Raw genomic sequence first — 19,139 nt, 5'->3', positions numbered from 1 at the left:
AAGAAGAAGCCATGGATTGACACATCAGAATGGGAATGGGAGTGGGAATTAAAACGTTTGACCACTGGGAAGTCCTGCTTGTGGCGCATGGAGCGGAGGTGCTCGACGAAGTGGTCCCCCAATTTACGACAGGTCTCACCAATGTAAAGGAGGCTGCATCAGGAATCTGCATTCTATTTTTTTTTCTTTTGTATAACCCTGATATATGGAAAGGTCCGTCTGGATGGTGTCTGAACAAAAACTTTGCACTGTTTATTGAGACTGCAATAAACCAATTAATTTTGTTCGAAGGCCCTTCAGTAGAAGGATTCGCAGGTGTCATGATACGAGTAGGGCGTCACCTCAGATTTGTTATGCGACCTGACAAGCTTTGCGGGTTTTCAAACAGCTGAAAAAGAATGACCTAGTTCAAGAGTAAGGGCAAAGTATACTTACTGATGATGATCAGGGTATAGTTGAGGTGAGTGCTGCCAAACCCATTAGTTGCTCTACAGATGTAGACCCCTGCATCTTCCACTTCCACTTCCTTGATTTTGAGGCCCTGCTGAAGGACTCGGAACCTTGTCCAGCCGCTGTGAATGGTGCGACCGTCTTTGATCCACATGGTCAGTGGCGGGGGATCGCCCTCCACTGGACAGGCCAACCTGACCGTGCGGCCCAGCTTCACCGGCTGCCGGCTCTGCACTTTCTTAGAGATCTTCGGAGGACCTGGGCACAGACGGAAAAGAGAGTCGACGGTGAGTGGTGGTGCAGATAGAGGCTGGTTTGAACTTAAAATCACCAGAAAAACAGAGGCAGTCAAATGGATGGTCAACATTTAAGGATTGGGGCCCTGCACTGGAACTGGTGCAGTATATGACCCTTAAAAATGAACTATTCCTCTGCCTCCACAAATGTTGCCCGGCCTGTTGTGTTCTTCCAGCAGCTTGTATTGTGCTGCAGATCACAGCATCTGTAGTCACTTGTGCCTTCAGAATGGGGGTGTGCTGCCATTGTTTTTCTTTCTTTCTTTTTAAATCTTTATATTAATTTTCTAAAATTATAAACAGAATAACAATATTGATACAGAGAGATTGGAATAATCTTATTGTTGACAAACATGTACAAAAAAGATTTCAAATAATACAGGTGTAATAGACTTCCAAACTCTTAATATAGTTAATGATAGAGAAAAATGAAATAAAAAGAAAAAAAATACAAAGAACCCCCCCCAAAAAAAACAAAAAAAAAAGAAACTAAATACTAACCCCGCCCAAAAAAAGCAAACGGAACAAAACAAGGTTAGACCAATATCTTAAATCGAACACGTTCAATAATGTCATCAATTCCGCACCTCTATTCATAAATTTTAAATTAATAAGAAGGATTCGGAAAGGTCAAATTACATCATATGAAAATGTTGAATAAATGGTTTCCAAGTCTCTTCAAATTTAACCAAAGGATCAAAAATGTCACTTCTGATTTTTTCTAAATTTAAACATAATATAGTTTGGGAAAACCATTGAAACGTGGTAGGAGGGTGCCATTGTTTTTATGGTGAATTTATTATACTTGTGGGTCCTATGCCACTTGTCGTAATGTTTAATTATTTCTTTCCATTTTTGATGAGCTGTTATCGACGAGCAGGTATACGTCAGTGCTGTGGGGTTCATTTCGGACTGCTCTGAGATGTCGCAGCTCCTCTTCTGACAGTCAGTTCCAGTGGAGCCAATGGAACTGGATTTTGAGAAGTGAACCACAATGCACGGATGCTACCACACATTTAACAGGGAATACATTCAGAACAGCACATGGTAACATAGAGTGAACTGGAAAACAAAGAAACAGGCCAGTTTGAGCAAATGTCATAAATATGACTCTTGAGGGCAATGTCACTGGACTCCACACACCTAGTTCTCAGAGTTGCCTTTGTTTATACATCAGGCAACAGAACTGCAAAGGTCACATGCATCCTGATAATTATTCATCTGCTTTGGATGTGTGCCAAAAGGCTTCTTCCTTCCTGTGGATCTGAGGAGACCAGCTCACAGATGACAGAGGATGCAGCAGCCTATGTAGCACAAGTCCTTCCAACTTCAGGAACTGCGGCTGGTGAGTGCCCGGGGGTGGGGCGTGGGTTGGTCAGTAGACCAATGCGGGCTGGAATGGTGGACTAGCAGAGGTTGATTGGGCGAAGGGAAGGGAATGAGTAGGAAGTGGGAGGCTGTTGAAGGTGTGAGATCAGCAGTCCAGATGCAGCATGAAGGGTGAACCTGGAAAATTGGTCTGGCAAAGAAAAGGAAAGAAGCATACATTAGTTTAGGAGGTCAGGGATGGGTGACTACAAAAAAATTAAGTATACTCTTAGGAGAGAAACAAGGAGGGCAAAGAGAGGATATAGAATGGATGCAGCAGATAAGGTTAAGGAAAATCTCAAGTGGTTCTGTAGCAATATTCAGGGTAAAAAGTTGGCTAAGGAGAGCATAGGTCCTCTTAGAGATCAATAGGGGTGACTGTGTCACATGAGATGGGAGGGACTTTTAAAGGATGTTTTTCTTCACTGTTTACTGAGAAGCAAGTCAACATTGCCCAAGAGATAAGGGAAACAAGTGGAGATGTTCAGTTGGCATTTGTATTATGGAGAAGGAGGTATGTTCTCAGCAAAACAGAAAAAGCTTGTCTTTAACTTCAGGAAGGGAGATGGTACGTGCTCTAGTTTACATCATTGGTGCTGAGGTCTAGATGATTTAGACCTTCAGTTTCCAAGCAGTGAACATCACCTATCGCTTGTCCTGGTCCAACCATACTGACACCATAACCAAGAGAGGTCACCAGTGCCTCTGCATCCAAAACAAATTGGCATGTCCCCTTTAATCCTTGCCAATTTTTGGAGATGTCAGGGTTAAGTTTTTTACACAGAGAGTGGTGAGTGTGTGGAATGGGCTGCCAGCGGCAATGGTGGAGGGGGATACAATAGGGTCTTTTAAGAGACTCCTGGATAGGTACGTGGAGCTTAGAAAAATCAAGGGCTATGGGTAACCCTAAGTAATTTCTAAGGTAAGGACATGTTCGGCACAGCTTTGTGGGCCGAAGGACCTGTATTGTGCTGTAGGTTTTCTATGTTTCTAATTTTTATCATTACACCATAGATAAGATCCTGTTTGGATGCATCATGGCTCGGTATAACAATTACTCTGGCCATGACCACAAGAAACTGCAGAGAGTTTTGGTCACAGCTCAGTATGTCACAGAAACTAGCCTCTCTCCAAGGGCTCTGTCTATAGTTCTGACTGTCTTAGTAAAACAGCCAGCAAAATGAAGAGTCCCACCCAACCAGATCATTCTCTCTTCTCCCCAGGAGATACAAAAGCCTGAAAGCACATACCGCCAAGCTCAAGAACAGCTATGATAAACTATTGAATGTTTCCTTAAGATGATAAGATAGGCTTTTGACTGCAGAACCTGCCTCATTGTGACATTACAACTACTGCCCACCTGCACAGCATATTTGCTGTCTTGTAACACTTTATTCTGCACTCGATTGTTGTTATACCTTGTACGACCTCAACACACCATCGTAATGAATTGATCTGCATGGACAATATGCAAGTTTTTAATTCTTGGAGTTTGTTGGAGGCTAGAGGAGACCCTTATGGAGATATATGCTTCACTGTTAGTCACAGGTGGCGTTCCCGAAAACTGGAATGTGGCTAATGTTGTTCTGTTGTTTTAGTATAAGAGCTGGTACAAGCTAGGGAACTACAGATCAGTCAGCCTTACATAGGTAGTGGTGAAATTACTAGAGGGAACTTAAGGGACAGGATCTATCAGTATTTGGATTGACAGTTTGCTTAGGAGGAGTCAGCATGGCATTGTGTGTGGAAAGCTTGACAAAGCCTTTTTAGTTTCTTGAATAGGTAACCAAATAGGTATGTGAGGGTAGGACAGTGATTATTTTCTATGTTGATTTTAGCAAGTCCTTCAGTCTGCATAGTAGGCTGGTCTAGAAAATTAGGTCCCATGGAATCCAGGGAGATGTAGTTAGGTGTATGAAAAATTGCCTCGGTGGTAGGAAATAGAGGATGGTGTTTGAAGATTGCTTCTTGAAATGGTGGCTGGTGACTAGTAGGGCATGGTGGTGGGACCCTTGTTACTCATTATATATAAATGATCTAGATGCAAACGTACAAAGTTTGATCAGAAAGTTATCAGATAACACAAAATGAGAGGGAGTTATTGATAGTGAGAAATGTTATCACAGATTACAAGGGAATCTTTATCAGTTAGGGAAGTTGGCCAAGGAGTGGCAAATGGATCTCAGTACAGAACTAGCGTAGGATTTATACTAGAATGGTAAGACACTAGGGACGGTGACAAACAGAGGGATGGGCTGAGGAGTACAAGCACATGGTTGATTGAAAATGGTGTTACAGTTCTACCGGGTGGTGAACAGTGCATTGGGCACAGAGGCGTTTGCCAGTCAGGGCACTGACTATAGGGGTTCGGACATTATCTTGTAGTTGTATAAGTCATTGGTGAGGCTGCATTTGGAGTACCGTCCAACAGGTCACCCTGTTATAGAACAGAAATGGTTAAACTGGAACAGAACAGAAAAGATTTATGAGGATATTGCCAGGACTCGTTATAAGAGGAGATTGGCCAGGCTTCATTTTTATTTCTTGTAGGGTACAAGAATGAAGTTTGACCTAGAGGTTTAGAAGAGGGACAACCATACAGAAATGCTTAAATTTATAAGAGGCATTGGCAGACATCGCACCCTGCAAAAACACATTTCAGGGAGGTAGCACCTCCGCCCCCCACAACCCCATATCCCTCCCCCCCGCTACTGGTCAACCTCCAAGGGTGTATGTAATACTTTGTTTAGTGATTTTGTCTAATCTGTAAACCAAGTTGAGTATATGCAGAAAATGTGACATTAAAATACGTACTTATATTATATTATATTATATTATCTTGTTTATTCTATTACAACTTTAAGCAAGTCTACAGGGAGTTTGGCCTCATCACGTAGGACATCAATAGCATAGCTCCTTAGTAGCCAGCCAGCTAGTTTAAATAACGTTAGCTATGCTAATAAACGAATAACACCTGTTAAACTCACGTCAACATGTCCTTTACATTTTAACCCACCATGGGCAATAGAAAAGTCATTGTTGCAAACAGTGCAGAGAGCAACACTGTCATTATTTTTGAGGTCGACTGTAAAGCCCACCCACAGAGAAAACTGATAGGTCTACTTTGCAGGGGTCCCCAATCTTTTTTGCACTGCGGACCGGTTTAATATTGACTGTGTACATACATCTATTGATGCTTCTGGACACATCTTCAGTGATGTTCCTGGAATCATCGGGTGTTTCGGGTCTTTCAACAACATACAACCTCCTCCAGGTGACCCAGCAGGGGCTGATCAGACCCCAGCTTGTGTCCAGATGGCTAGCTACTTATGACTCCATGGCTCCCCTCTTTTGAGCCACAGCCATCTTGAGGCCCTCTCTGCCGCATCGATGGTACTGCGGATGGCTCTCCTCTTCCTCTCTCCCTCGATGCCCAAAATGCTGAAGGCTCTAACTAAGGAACGGGCTACGAATCCCCTACAACCAACCTCCACTGGGAGACACCTCGCTCTCCATCCAGCCTGCTGACAGTTGCTGACCAGTCCTGCGTACTTGGAGAGCTTCCTTTCAAAGGCCTCTTCCAAGCTATCTTCCCATGGGACTGTCAGCTCCAGCAGCACCACTTGCTTAGTCGACTCAGACACTAGGACAACGTCTGGTCGCAGGGTGGTGGCTGCGATATGGTTGGGGAACTTCAGCTGCCCTTCGAGGTCCACCAACAGCTGCCAGTTCCTTGCAGAGGTCAGAATGCCTGCAGATGTTCTTTTGGCAGCAATATTTTTGCGGACCGGCCGACCAGGGTTGGGGGAGGGATTGTTAATCACGACCGGAATATAGGTGTTAAGTCAACTATAAGTCACTTATAAGTGGCTAATACACTCAATTTCGTTTCTAAAAGGGTTTATCTAACGAATTTAATATTAAACACACAGCACATATTTTCCTTGCATGAATATAGCGATAAGTCAATTATAAGTCAATAGCATCATAGTCATAGTCATACTTTATTAATCCAGGGGGAAATTGGTTAATAACCTTTTAAGTAACGTTTGGATATTAAACACACAGCACATATTTTCCCCGTATGAACATATAAAACCATTGCAACACACCAATATCGCTGAATCAGTGGGAGCCCTGGGCTTGTTTCCCTGCAACAAAGTGGTGCCATCGAGGGGTGATGGGAGACAGCGATACTCGAAGGGGGTTCCTTATGTCTAGTCTATTCCACAATTTAGTTTTCGTTGCATTCATTGCAGAAAACTCTGCTTCGCAGAGATATGTTGGAAATGGAAGCAGCCTTGACTTTGATCCAGAATGCTGGCAGAGATGTTATGTCAAAAATACTTTTCAGCCCGCCATCATTTGCAAACTCGAGGAATTGATCTTCTTCCTGCGCTGACATGGATGACGCGTGCTAATGACCTCACGTGCGTTCAAATTCAACAGTGGGCGTGACAGGGAATGAGGAAAGGTGCAGCTGACTCATATCGTTTAATATCGCCAAATCATATTGTTTCCTCGCGGCCCAGTGGTTGGGGACCACTCTTAGCACGAAGAGAGACCAATCAGGATGCTCGCTCTCCCTCTCCCTCTCCGTCTCTTTCTCAAAAAAATCTATTTCCGTGATATTATATATCATTTCCGGGCATCAGGGAGCCACTATAGCTATGCGGGAGACTCCCGGAACTTCCGGGAGAGGTGGGACGTCTGCATTGGCGAGATCGATGGCAACAGTCTTTCCCCGGGACGGTGGAGTCCAAAACTAAGGCTTAGAGGGGAAAGATTTGAATGTGACACCGACCCGACCATTAATTCCCCATCTTCTCCTAATTCCCTTTGATGGCGGCACACCTGGTTTTCATCAAGACCTGCAGCGTAAGAACCCTGGCTTTGCACCTACTCGTTGCTAGATCGTTGTTTTAGCCAGTGTGGTAATTAATGATCCTGGCCACTTAGGATTGTGTATTCTAAGTTTTACTTCAGTACCGAGGATTACCTGTGTAACTCTGTCTCTCCATGTCAAGAAAAGTATTGTCTGCCATTTGCCTTTCTATGCTCCATGCCAGGATAAGGATTGCCAGCCGCCTGCCTTTCTGTTTGCCAGTAAACTCCAGCAACGCTTTGTGTCAGGTTCCAGCTACGCTCACGCCCTCATCTGCATTCTAACCCTATCTCTGTGCCAGTGTCCAGTGTTTGGGTTCGCCCCGTTCCTAGCAACAGAACAATCTGGTCATCATGGACCCAGTGGACACAAACACCCTTCAACAAGCCCTCGCCAGCCAGGGTTCCCTACTGGGACAGCATGACCAACTCCTCTAGGTCATGGAGAACCTCCGTTCCCTGTCTGGTCACGTCACGCAGATGAGTAACCAGGTGGACCATGTCTCCACTCATTTCACTCAACCCAGCCAAGCCAGCCCAGACAGCCTGTAGCGGCAACTCCCACCCCCCACGTGTCACCAACACCCCCGCCCAGAGAGCCTCAAGTACCAGAGCCGGAGCACTACGCTGGAGATTTGGGTAAGTGCTGGGCCTTCTTCCTTCAGTGCTCCCTGGTGTTTGAACAGCAGTCGTCAACTTACTCCACAGATAAGTCAAAGATTGCTTATAGTGTGAGGTGACTGCGGGAAAGTGCATTAGCGTGGACCAAAGCAGTTTGGGACAACCAACCGGATATCTGCTCTTCTTTTGCCACTTTTATCGCAGAAATGAGAAAGATCTTTGACCACCCCGTCTGTGGTAAAGAATTCCGGACGTTAGCGGCCGACTCGAGGTGGAACAATGAGTCACTCCAGAGGGTTTTTTGGAATGGACTCAGCGACCTGGTGAAGGACGAGATGGCGGCAAGAGATGACACCGACAGCCTGGATTCCCTGATCTCCCAAGCTACCAGGTTGGACAATCGCCTCCAAGAAAGCCATAGAGAAAGAACTGGTTGTCCACCACTTTTGCCCACTCCTCAGCACTCATTCCTGCCTGCCGCCAGAACAAGCCTCTCTCCTCCTTCTGCACCTCGAGTAGCTCCCAGCCCGGCCATTTCCACCGCCCCGGGACAGGAACCCCTGCAGCTGGGACGGAACCGCCTTTCTCCCACGGAACAACTCTGGAGAACGAGAGCGGGTGAGTGTCTATATTGCGGCCAGACCGGTCACCTCTTTGTCACCTGCCCCCTTCGGCCAAAGAGGGAAGGCTCATCAGTAGCGGGGGGACCCTGGTGAGCCAGACAACATTCCCTTCTATACCTCAACCCCGCCTTTCTACGCTCCATGTCAAGATAAGGGTTGCCTGCCGCCTGCCTTTCTGTTTGCCGTTCAACTCCAGCAACGCTTCGTGTCGGATTCCATCTACGGTCACGCCCCTGTCTGCATCCTAACACCATCTCTGTGCCAGTGTCCTGTGTTTGGGTTCGCCCCGTTCCCTGCAACAAAATGGGACATGAGGTGGCACGTTTTTTACACAGAGGGTGGTACAAAGGATGCTTTTACATTTTGGGCTTCTTCTCATCGTCACTCAAACACATTGAAAGCTTCCCACCCTAAATGAGGAGAAGGGTGTATACATGAAGGCACAGAAGGCTTATCAGTCAGACGAGGAGTGCATACAACCTATCATCATTTATCTTCTCATGATAGTGCTTCTAATGGAAATTCATAGATCAATAGGAAATATTGTAGACCAAACTCTGTGACTAAGGTTCTTCATTGCAGTGGGGGTTGATCACAGTTCTTGCTCACCGCATCACCTTGCTTCAGTCTAGGCCAATAAGCACTGTCTGCTTTTGGATTTAATTGGGGGTGAAAGGTCAGGATTCACACATGAATATGACCACCCACCCAATTCCATTCCTTGGAAAGGAAAGAAAACGGCAGTTTTGAGCACAACAGTGATACATTATCCGAGATCATAAACTGCTTCTCACAGCATTTGCTGTGCCAACCGTTCATACACACTCTTTATTTATTCAGCAGGGCAAAGGTTAACAGAAAGTGAAAACACCACGTGATGTTTTACTGAAATGGATTTCAGCTTCAAGTCTGTGTTTCTTGGAAGAGGTGGTGCCCGCACTCTTCCTGTCCTGTGCTTCATTCCTTGCGTTCCCGGTTCTGGCTTTCCTTCCCTGGAGATACTTCTGCAGCGTTTATGTTGGAATGTTCCCGTGCCAAAGTCCTGGCAAGTGTGTACTTTGGAAGCTCCTGCAACAGCACATCTATTTAAATAATTTCCTGTTGTGTGACCAGCTTATTCCAAACAGCAACCTTTTATTTTCACTTGAGTTGTGAATGAGGTATTTGAGATGACGGCTTGTTAATGAATGAGCAATTTTGTTTGCAGGGCACAGGGCAACATTGGGAGCAGAGTAATTTCCAGGACTTTATGATCATCACTGTCGTTTTTGCTTTCCACATTTCAGGTCCCTCCTTTCCCCACACTGCGCTGATTATTTATGGTTGCATTGGTACCAGTGCTTCTATGATTCCTTATTCAATCTGCATTTCCCACTGTGTGATTAGGCACTGATTGACTGTGATGGGCAACACAATTGAGGTTCACAGTCCTTCTCCCTGAAAATCAACTCAGATTCCCCAGATTGCCCTGTAGTGATCAGAGATTTACCTTCAATAATTACTCTTGGTATTTAAAAGACAGTTGGATAAACAAATACATTTACTGACAATATGATTATTGTTGGCTGAATTTCAGATGGTGACGAGAGGGCGCACAGGAGCGAGACTTATCAGCTGGTTGAGTGGTATTGTAGCAGTAACCTTGCACTCAGCCAAGGAGCTGATTGTGGACTTCAGGAAGGGTAAGATGAGGGAACACACACCAGTCCTCATTGAGGGATCAGAAATGGAAAGAGTGAGCAATTTCAAGTTCCAGGGTATCAATATGTCTGAGGATAGATCCTGGACCCAACGTATTGATGTAGCTAAAAAGAAGGCATGACATTAGGAGCTTAAGGAGATAGAGACATAGAAACATAGAAAACCTACAGCACAATACAGGCCCTTTGGCCCACAATGCTGTGCCGAACACGTACTTACTTTAGAAATTACCTATGGTTACCCGTAGCCCTCTATTTTTCTAAGCTCAATAAAATTTGGATGTCACTAAAGACGCTAGCAAATTTTTACAGATGTACCATAGAGAGCATTTTAACTGGCTGCATCGCCACCTAGTATGTGGTGAGAGATCTGCCGCACAGGATCAAAATAAGCTCCAGAGAGTTGTGAACTCAGACAGCGCCATCATGGGCAATAGCCTTCGTAGCATCCAGGACATCTTCAAGAAGCAATGCCTCAAAATGGTGGCATCCTCATTAGGGACTCCCATCACCCAGGTCATGCCTTGTCCTCATTGCTACCATCAGGGAGGAGCTGCAGAAGCCTGAAGGCACACACTCAACGATTTAGGAACAGATTCTTCCCCCCTCTGCCAGCTGATTTCTGAGTGGGCATCAAACCCATGAGCACTACCTCACTACTTTCTTATTTCCATTTTTGCACTACTTATTTAATTTAAGTATTTTATATACATACTTACTGTAACTCATGTTTTTCTATCATTATGCATTGGATTGTACTGCTGCCGCAAAGACAACGAATGTCACGACATATGACGGTGATATTAAACCTAATTCTGATTCTGAGGTATATGGACAGGAATGGTTTAGAAAGCCCAGACACAGGCAAATGGGGTTAGCTTAGGCAGGCACCTTGGTCGGCGTAGACAGTGGGCTAAGAGGCCTGTTCTACTGCTGTGAAACTCTATGATTCTCCTCCCTTTTCTTGCTGATGCCAACAGCAGTTCTAACAGCAGCAAGATATAACAAAGATCAGCAAACCAAACTCTGCACGGGCGACTACAACAATTTATATTTTTACAGCACTCCATGTGCTCAGGGTCTCAAAAAAGCTCCAGAGTTTCAAGGAAACAGGGGTCAGAGATAGAGAGTACAAGGAACTTATAAGGAGACTTTGTAAAACAATTTTTGAGAGGAGCAGGAGAGATTTAATAACAAGATCCCAGGGGTTTTAATTATCTGTCTTGACTGGAGACGCTGAGATTGTTTTCATTATAAGGGAGGAAGCTGTAATATAGAAAAAAAATTATATTTCCATTTGCAGAAGGTCCAAGAACCAAGGGGCTATGCAATGAAGTTCACAGAATCACAGAGGCCCTTCATGGAAAAAGGACTTCAGCCCACTGGTCAGTGCTGACCATCAACAATCTATTTACACTAATCCTACCCTAACTTGTTCTATTATTTAGAACAGTACAGTGTAGGAACAGGCCATTTGGTGCATGATAATGTGCTGAACTAATTTAATTAATGAAACGCATTCCCTTCTGCCTGCACATCATCCATATCCCTCAATTTTATTCTCCCTACATTCCATGAACTTCTTCCCAGGCTTTATTTCTCTCCAGTACTCTAAGAAACAATTCACAGTGGCCAAGTAACCTGCCAACCCACACATTCCTGTGATGCAGGAGGAGTCATGGGAAGAACATGAAGACTCCATACAGACAGCATCTGAGGTCAGGATTGAACCCTGGGTTGTGCAGCAGCCAGGTAGTGCATCCACCAAGTGCAAGAGAGCCAAAAGTAACACTGGTAAAACACTTTTCACAGCGAATGTTTAGGGTCTGGAACGCACTGCCAGAGTCTAAGAGACTGACTCACCTATAACATTGAGAAGGGAGCTGGATAAAGATCTGAAAGGATATAATTTGCAGAGCTGTAGGGCGAGCACGAGGGAGTAAGGCTGCCAGGATTTTTCTTGCTTAGATCTAGTATGGAATGAATGGGCCAAACAGTCTCCTTCCCTGCTGCATTCGTTCTGTACTTCTGTGAGAAAGAATTTTAAGGAATAACTAGGGGAGTGGTGTTGGAGTAATAGAACTGAAAACAGATTTGGCCAAATACAAGAGATTTTTTGAGTAACTTTTTGGAACAGGAAGGGAGATGACAAGGTTTAAAAAAATATGAGATGGAGCTCCAGACAGGAGACTTACAGTATAATGGATAAACAGCCTGGTGACGGCTACAGCAGAAAATGCATGGACCAAGACAACCAAGGTGGGAAATAAAAACTTTTATTTCTTTAAATAATGTTTCTTCTTCTTAATGTGGGTTGCATTGTTTGGGAAATGGTAAAAAAGTTAAAAAAATGCAATTAAAGCATAAAAAAACTAATAAAACAAAGATCTTACTTACAATTCTTCCTTCTGCCAGCTCCTTATTTAAGATTATTTATTTCTACAGTCTGAAATGATAAATATGCATCTAATCCAAGTATAATTTCTACAAAATCCTAGAATGGAATTATGACCTATCAAATTATTTCCACTTTTTTTTCAAATGATTTAGGACCTTCAGGCCAGGCATAATACTTGCAACCATTATCCCAATCCAATGAAAATATTTCTCCTTATTCTTCATATTTTTAGATTCTCTTTGAGGCCGAGTATTGGGAGCTTGCTGCCTCCTTGGGCGGCATAGCAGTGCAGCTAACAGAGCTGCTGTCTCACAGCTCCAGTGAGCTGAGTTCAATCCCGACCACCAGTGTTGCCTGTGTGGATTCTGCACATTCTCCCTGTGGCCGCATGGGTTTCCTCTGAGAGCAGTTTCCTTCCACATCCCGAAGGCTGGTATAAACGGCCACTGTGTATTGTCCCAAGAATACAGTGTGGGTGTGGAAGGGTTGTTGATTTGATAGCATGATGGAAAGAATAGAACAGATGAGGATTGAATCGGTGTTAGCATGGGTGTGTGGTTGTCATCGTGGACTTGGCAGAACAAAGGACCTGTTTCCATAATGTATGACTCCATAATTCTCTGATTAGCTGACCCACATCTCCAACTTCATTCTCATCTCTCTCATATCCTCAAGACTCACCCCAGCAGAGCAGAGAATAGAACATTAAACACCCTCATGCTCAACTATACCCTGGGATTTTTGACCTCTACTCATTTCTAGCCTCTCCTGGTCTTAATTGCTCCACCAATGGTAACTGTACCTTCAGTTGTCTAAACAAATCCTCAGTGGCCAGAAATTCACATTGAATGATAAAGCTGAATGTGTTAATTTGTGTAAATGAACTGTGTTGTGCACCTTGTTACAGAGGAATATTGTTTCGTTTGGTGATATACATGTGTACAGTTGAATGACAATAAACTGAAATTGGACTTGAACTTTGCTTCCAAGCCTCTGTTCCAAAGCAATGCCTGGTATATATTGGACTTAGTGCTATCGGCTGGGGGGTACATTTCAAGGCAACATTCTTGAATTTCTTCCCAAAATCTCTCAATCTTTTTCTCTTCTCTTCAATATTATCTCTTTGCATGAATTTTTGTTCCAATATCACCTGGGTGGCTCAATATTGAATCACATAAAAGAGTGGCAATGGTGGTCCCAGGGATTTAGGTTCAATCTTGACGTCTGACACCATCTGTGTGGGGTTTGCACATTCTCCCTATAAGTGTGTGGACCAGCTCTGCACCTCCCCCCCCCCCCCCCCACACACACACACCACATCTCAACGTTGAGCTAGTTGGTAGATTAAATGGCTACTTTAAGTTGTTCACAATGCAGGTGGGTGGTAGAAGAATCAGGGTATATTAGAGGGGCATGTGAAGAAGAGTGTGTTAGAGGGAATTAGGTGGTGGAATGGGATGGATGGGATTGTTCTGAGAGCCAGTGTATATTCGTTGGTTTGGATGGCCTTCTATGTTGTGAGAAAATATCTGATAACGACTTGTACCAAGTATCTTGGAATGTTTTGTCCCTTTTAAATACAGCACTGCCCAAATATTGGAATTCACTCAAGTTTTAGTGCACCAGATGGGTGCAGTCTGTAGCATCAACACCATCTTGCTTTCCTTTCAAAAAGTTGCAAAAATGGCCTAAACTCCTGTAAGGAATGTTTGGCTGTTTTGCATGTAGAATGATGTTAAAACAGGACTCTTGCAGTTCACAAGGACACTTTATCCAATTGCACACATCCACAGACACCTTGCTCAGCTCATTTCTGGGTCTGGAAGCTGATATAATGATGAAACCAATTGTTGCACTACTTACAGATTCAGCACGTTGACACTCCCCTCACCCACTCATGAGGGCATTTGTTCTCCTCCCACTACAGCCTTTCAGGCAACATATTCACACACTCCCCAAAGCCAGCTCCTACACTTGGCCCTGGGCTGCAGTCTGAAGCAGGACCCGTTAGGGCGAGAGTTTCATATTCATCATTTACATCATCTGGGAGAAAAGGAGCAATCTTCTGGCAGCCGGACTGCAGCCATATGCAACAGGTTTAGATTTCATAGATCATATAGTCATCGTGTGTGGAAGCAGGCCTGTAGCCCAACATTTTCACTCAACATGCCCATGCATAACAAAGTTGCTCTTCTACCCTATTTCCATTCGCCAATATTTGGCCCAAACCCCTTTCATATCAATGTAAATGTCCAAGTAACTTGTCCATGTTGTAATTATAGCCACCTCTACCACTGGTCCGGGTAGCTTGTACCATATACTCATCAGCTTCTATGAAAAGGGTTGCTCCCTCAGGTCCACTTTTTACCCCACTCACTTTAAACCTTAGCTTTCCAATCCCCTACCCTGGAAAATAGACTGTGACCATCTATCATATCCATGCACCTCATCATTTTCTAAATCTGTATAAAGTCAACCTCCTGTTTCCTTTGCTACAGGGGAGAGTCCTAGCCGACCCAATTGCTCCTCTTCTATCTCAAACCTTTTGATGCAAGCAGGATTCCCACAAATATTTTTGTACCCTCTATAGCTTAATCACGTCCTTCATATTGCATGGTGACCAGAGCTGCATGTTATACATAACACCAGCAATTTGTACAACTGTAAAGGGACATCCGTCTCCTATATTCAATGCCTTGGCAAGCATACCATACACCTTCTTCAATGCTCATTCTCTCTCTGAACTATGTATTTGTACCCCGAGCCTGAGCCAATTAACCTAACAACAGCATGAATTAATGGAAGCATATGCAAATAACCCACGTGATCACAGGGAGCATGTGCAAACTTCACACAGACACCACCCAAGGTCAAACTTGAATCCAGGGGGTGATAGCAGGGAGGCAGCAGCACTCTGATAGTTGCACCACTGTGCTGTCACTTTAAGTATATTGTCCAATAGCTTTTATATATTATTGGTGACTTAAAAACAAGCAAATGGCTTCAACGTTTAGATATATGTAAACACAAACTGTTGATAAACCATTCTTCTTGTTTAGTGTGCATCCGAGCTTCTGCACACACTGTAGAATCTATGTATCACTCTCATCTCTTTCTTCTGGATGGATGGTGCAAAGTTACTTGTGACACCAAGTCTACACACAGTGAAGGCCTGAGTGAGCAAAGGCTTAAGTTAGACAATGATAAACGAAGTGAAGGCAAAAAAAAAAGGTGGAATTTAAAGAATAAAAACAAATGTCAGCTAAGAAGTTTGAGAGAGATGAAGGAAAACAGGCAAAGGAAGCTAAAAATAATGCAGGAGGAACAGACACATAGGCAGTGAATGTAACTGGCTGATGTCAAGTTGAACAGATATTAAATTCGGAAAGGTGGGCCCAATATTCCTGTCAGGACTTTATCAAAATCATTTGTGGGATGAGGCTATTGTTGGGAAGCTGTTGCCTTTCCCTAAAATCCCCCGATGGTGGTTACCCACCATCTTGAACCTGTGTGGTCCATGTTATGCAGGTTGATTGGGAGTCCTGGGATGATGACTCAGTGATGAGGAAATCAGGGTGCAGTCACAGGAAGAACGTGCAAATGCCATGTGGACAGCATCTTACGTGGGAATCACACCTGGGTTTCTGGGCTACATTAACTGTTGCCCCACTGCACAGTCCCTCAGTCCCTAAGTTATCAGAGATCATAGGGGGCAAAAGGTGGAAGAGGAACATCCTCGATGACTGGCTGCAGTGCATTGGTGGCACGTATTGCAGCCACGGGGGGGGGGGCAAGTGTGACGGGTCACACACAAAATGCTGGAGAAACTCAGCAAATCGGGCAGCATCTATGGAGGAAAATAAACAGTCGATGTGTCAGTCCAAGTCCTTTCATCTGGATTGGAAAGGAAAGAAGCAGAAACCAGAATAACAAAGTCTACAACATCCGCCCCCCCCCCCCCACCTTCTTATTCTGGCATCTGCCCAAAACATTGACGGTTTACTTCTCTCCATTGATGCTGCCTGACTTGCTGAGTTCTTCCAGCATTTTATGTGTGTGTTTCAAGATTTGAGGCATCTGTAGAATTGGAGGTTATGAACATTTAGGTGCTGTCACTTGAAGGGCCAACTTTATTATAAATGGTGCCTAACCTCTTGCTCCTTCTCAAACATGCACACATCTAGACAACTGGACTTCATTGCACTGGTGGAAAGAATTTGGGAGGTGAGTTGTCAATACAAAAAAAAAGCAGTTTCCCACTTGCCTGTGTGACCATCATGTTTATGCGACAGGTCCAGTTAAATATTTGGACAATAGTGACTCCATGAGCAGTTCAGTTTTCTGACTGTCGTGGGAAGGTCTTTGTCCTGAACCTTCATGGCACAAATGTTATTTGCCACTTATCAGCCTAGCTGGAACATTCTGCAGAACATTGTTAGATATGGGCACAGACCACCTGCCTACCTGATGAAAATCTATTGACTCTGAGCAGTGCAAGTGGCAGAGAACACCGCAGGGGGTAGGGTGGTGATGAGTGAGCTGGAAGTAGTTGGATTTGTAATCCTAAAACAACAGGAATTCTGCAGATGCTGGAAATTCAAGCAACACACATCAAAGTTGCTGGTGAACGCAGCAGGCCAGGCAGCATCTCTAGGAAGAGGTGCAGTCGACGTTTCAGGCCGAGACCCTTCATCAGGACTAACTGAAGGAAGAGTGAGTAAGGGATTTGAAAGTTGGAGGGGGAGGAGGAGATCCAAAATGATAGGAGAAGACAGGAGGGGGAGGGATGGAGCCAAGAGCTGGACAGGTGATCGGTAAAAGGGATACGAGAGGATCATGGGACAGGAGGTCCGGGAAGAAAGACAAGGATGGGGGGGGACCCAGAGGATGGGCAAGGGGTATATTCAGAGGGACAGAGGGAGAAAAAGGAGAGTGAGAGAAAGAATGTGTGTATAAAAATAAGTAACAGATGGGGTACGAGGGGGAGGTGGGGCATTAGCGGAAGTTAGAGAAGTCGATGTTCATGCTATCAGGTTGGAGGCTACCCAGACGGAATATAAAGTGTTGTTCCTCCAACCTGAGTGTGGCTTCATCTTGACAGTAGAGGAGGCCGTGGATAGACATGTCAGAATGGGAATGGGATGTGGAATTAAAATGTGTGGCCACTGGGAGATCCTGCTTTCTCTGGCGAACAGAGCGTAGGTGTTCAGCAAAGCAGTCTCCCAGTCTGCCTCGGGTCTCGCCAATATATAAAAGGCCACATCGGGAGCACCGGACGCAGTATATCACCCCAGTCGACTCACAGGTGAAGTGTTGCCTCACCTGGATGGACTGTTTGGGGCCCTGAATGGTGGTAAGGGAGGAAGTGTAAGGGCATGTGTAGCACTTTTTCCGCTTACACGGATAAGTGCCAGGAGGGAGATCAGTGGGGAGGGATGGGGGGGACGAATGGACAAGGGAGTCGTGTAGGGAGCGATCCCTGCGGAATGCGGGGGGAGGGAGGGAAAGGTGTGCTTAGTGGTGGGATCCCGCTGGAGGTGGCAGAGTCAATAAAATGTGAGTACCTGGGATCCTCAGAAGGTCCAAATTGAGAGGCTCGGAAACGAATCCTAAAGCCAACTGGAGTAAGTTGGCGATGGAGGCACGTTCCAAGAAAGGATATATGGCTGTGATAGCAAGTCTGAGTCAAAGTGTGGTCGAAAAGTTGAAGAGCCGGCCTCCTATCCACGGCCTCCTCTACTGTAAAGATGAAGCCACACTCAGGTTGGAGGAACAACACCTTATATTCCATCTGGGTAGCCTCCAACCTGATGGCATGAACATCGACTTCTCTAACTTCCGCTAAGGCCCCAGCTCCCCCTCGTACCCCATCTGTTACTCATTTTTATACACACATTCTTTCTCTCACTCTCCTTTTTCTCCCTCTGTCCCTCTGAATATACCTCTTGCCCATCCTCTGGGTCCCCCCCCCACCCTTGTCTTTCTTCCCGGACCTCCTGTCCCATGATCCTCTTGTATCCCTTTTGCCTATCACCTGTCCAGCTCTTGGCTCCATCCCTCCCCCTCCTGTCTTCTCCTATCATTTTGGATCTCCCCCTCCCCCTCCAACTTTCAAATCCCTTACTCACTCTTCCTTCAGTTAGTCCTGACGAAGGGTCTCGGCCTGAAACGTTGACTGCACCTCTTCCTAGAGATGCTGCCTGGCCTGCTGCGTTCACTAGCAACTTTTATTGGATTTGTAATCCTGCTCTGAGGAATGCCTGCTGTGAAACTCCTGCTGGGCTGAGGTGTCTGGCCACCATCGACTACAATCACCTTCTTTCATCCTATTTGTGAAAAACTTTTCCCTTAGATTCCCAATTACTTCAATTTTACCAGAGAACCTTAATCCCACTGTAAACAAAATATGGCTTTGATGACAGGAGCCAGCTCTTGTACCATACTCTGGATACAGTTTTTTTGTCAAGATTGTACCCGGTTTATAACAAGGTATGTAACAAATGGTCTTGCTGGGATCCCAGCTGAGAATTGGCAAGTTGGTTATTGATAGGATGTCTGATGAAGCTGTCCACCACCTCTCAGTGATTGAAAGTGAACTGGCAGAGAAGCAGTTGGCTAGATGTTTGTGGACAGGACAATTTTCTGCTTTCTCAGGTAAATGCTGGTTTAGTAGCTGTACTGTAACAGCTTGTCCAGATCTTTAGTATGACACAGAGTGTGTTATCAGCTCTATAACCTTAGCTGTATAATTAAAGTCCAGTGTTAATTGTTGGAGCTTGGGAGGATGTCAAGATGGATC

General features: G+C 44.8%; 1 protein-coding gene and 1 long non-coding RNA gene across 4 annotated transcripts in view; one reads left to right on the top strand and one right to left on the bottom strand.

Moving 5' to 3' along the window:
• LOC140200364 (fibroblast growth factor receptor-like 1) overlaps positions 1 to 19,139 on the bottom strand; it is a 161,800-nt gene that overhangs the window by 82,422 nt on the left and 60,239 nt on the right. For all 3 annotated transcript variants that reach the window (XR_011886610.1, XM_072263586.1, XM_072263587.1), the window contains exon 3: positions 436 to 708. Coding sequence is in view for 2 of the 3 variants with exons in the window: in XM_072263586.1 (XP_072119687.1) it covers positions 436 to 708 (273 nt within the window). In the remaining variant the exon portion in view is untranslated. The remainder of the gene's footprint in view (positions 1 to 435; positions 709 to 19,139) is intronic.
• LOC140200792 (uncharacterized) overlaps positions 2,027 to 19,139 on the top strand; it is a 33,840-nt gene continuing 16,727 nt past the window's right edge. Inside the window, exons 1-2 of the long non-coding RNA XR_011886735.1 lie at positions 2,027 to 2,091; positions 9,819 to 9,924. This is a non-coding gene — a long non-coding RNA (uncharacterized lncRNA). The remainder of the gene's footprint in view (positions 2,092 to 9,818; positions 9,925 to 19,139) is intronic.

The sequence above is a fragment of the Mobula birostris genome, chromosome 7, assembly GCF_030028105.1.
Source record: "Mobula birostris isolate sMobBir1 chromosome 7, sMobBir1.hap1, whole genome shotgun sequence".
NCBI lineage: Eukaryota > Metazoa > Chordata > Chondrichthyes > Myliobatiformes > Myliobatidae > Mobula > Mobula birostris.
Note: the sequence above shows the minus strand (reverse complement) of the source record. Positions and strands in the feature narration are given on the sequence as shown.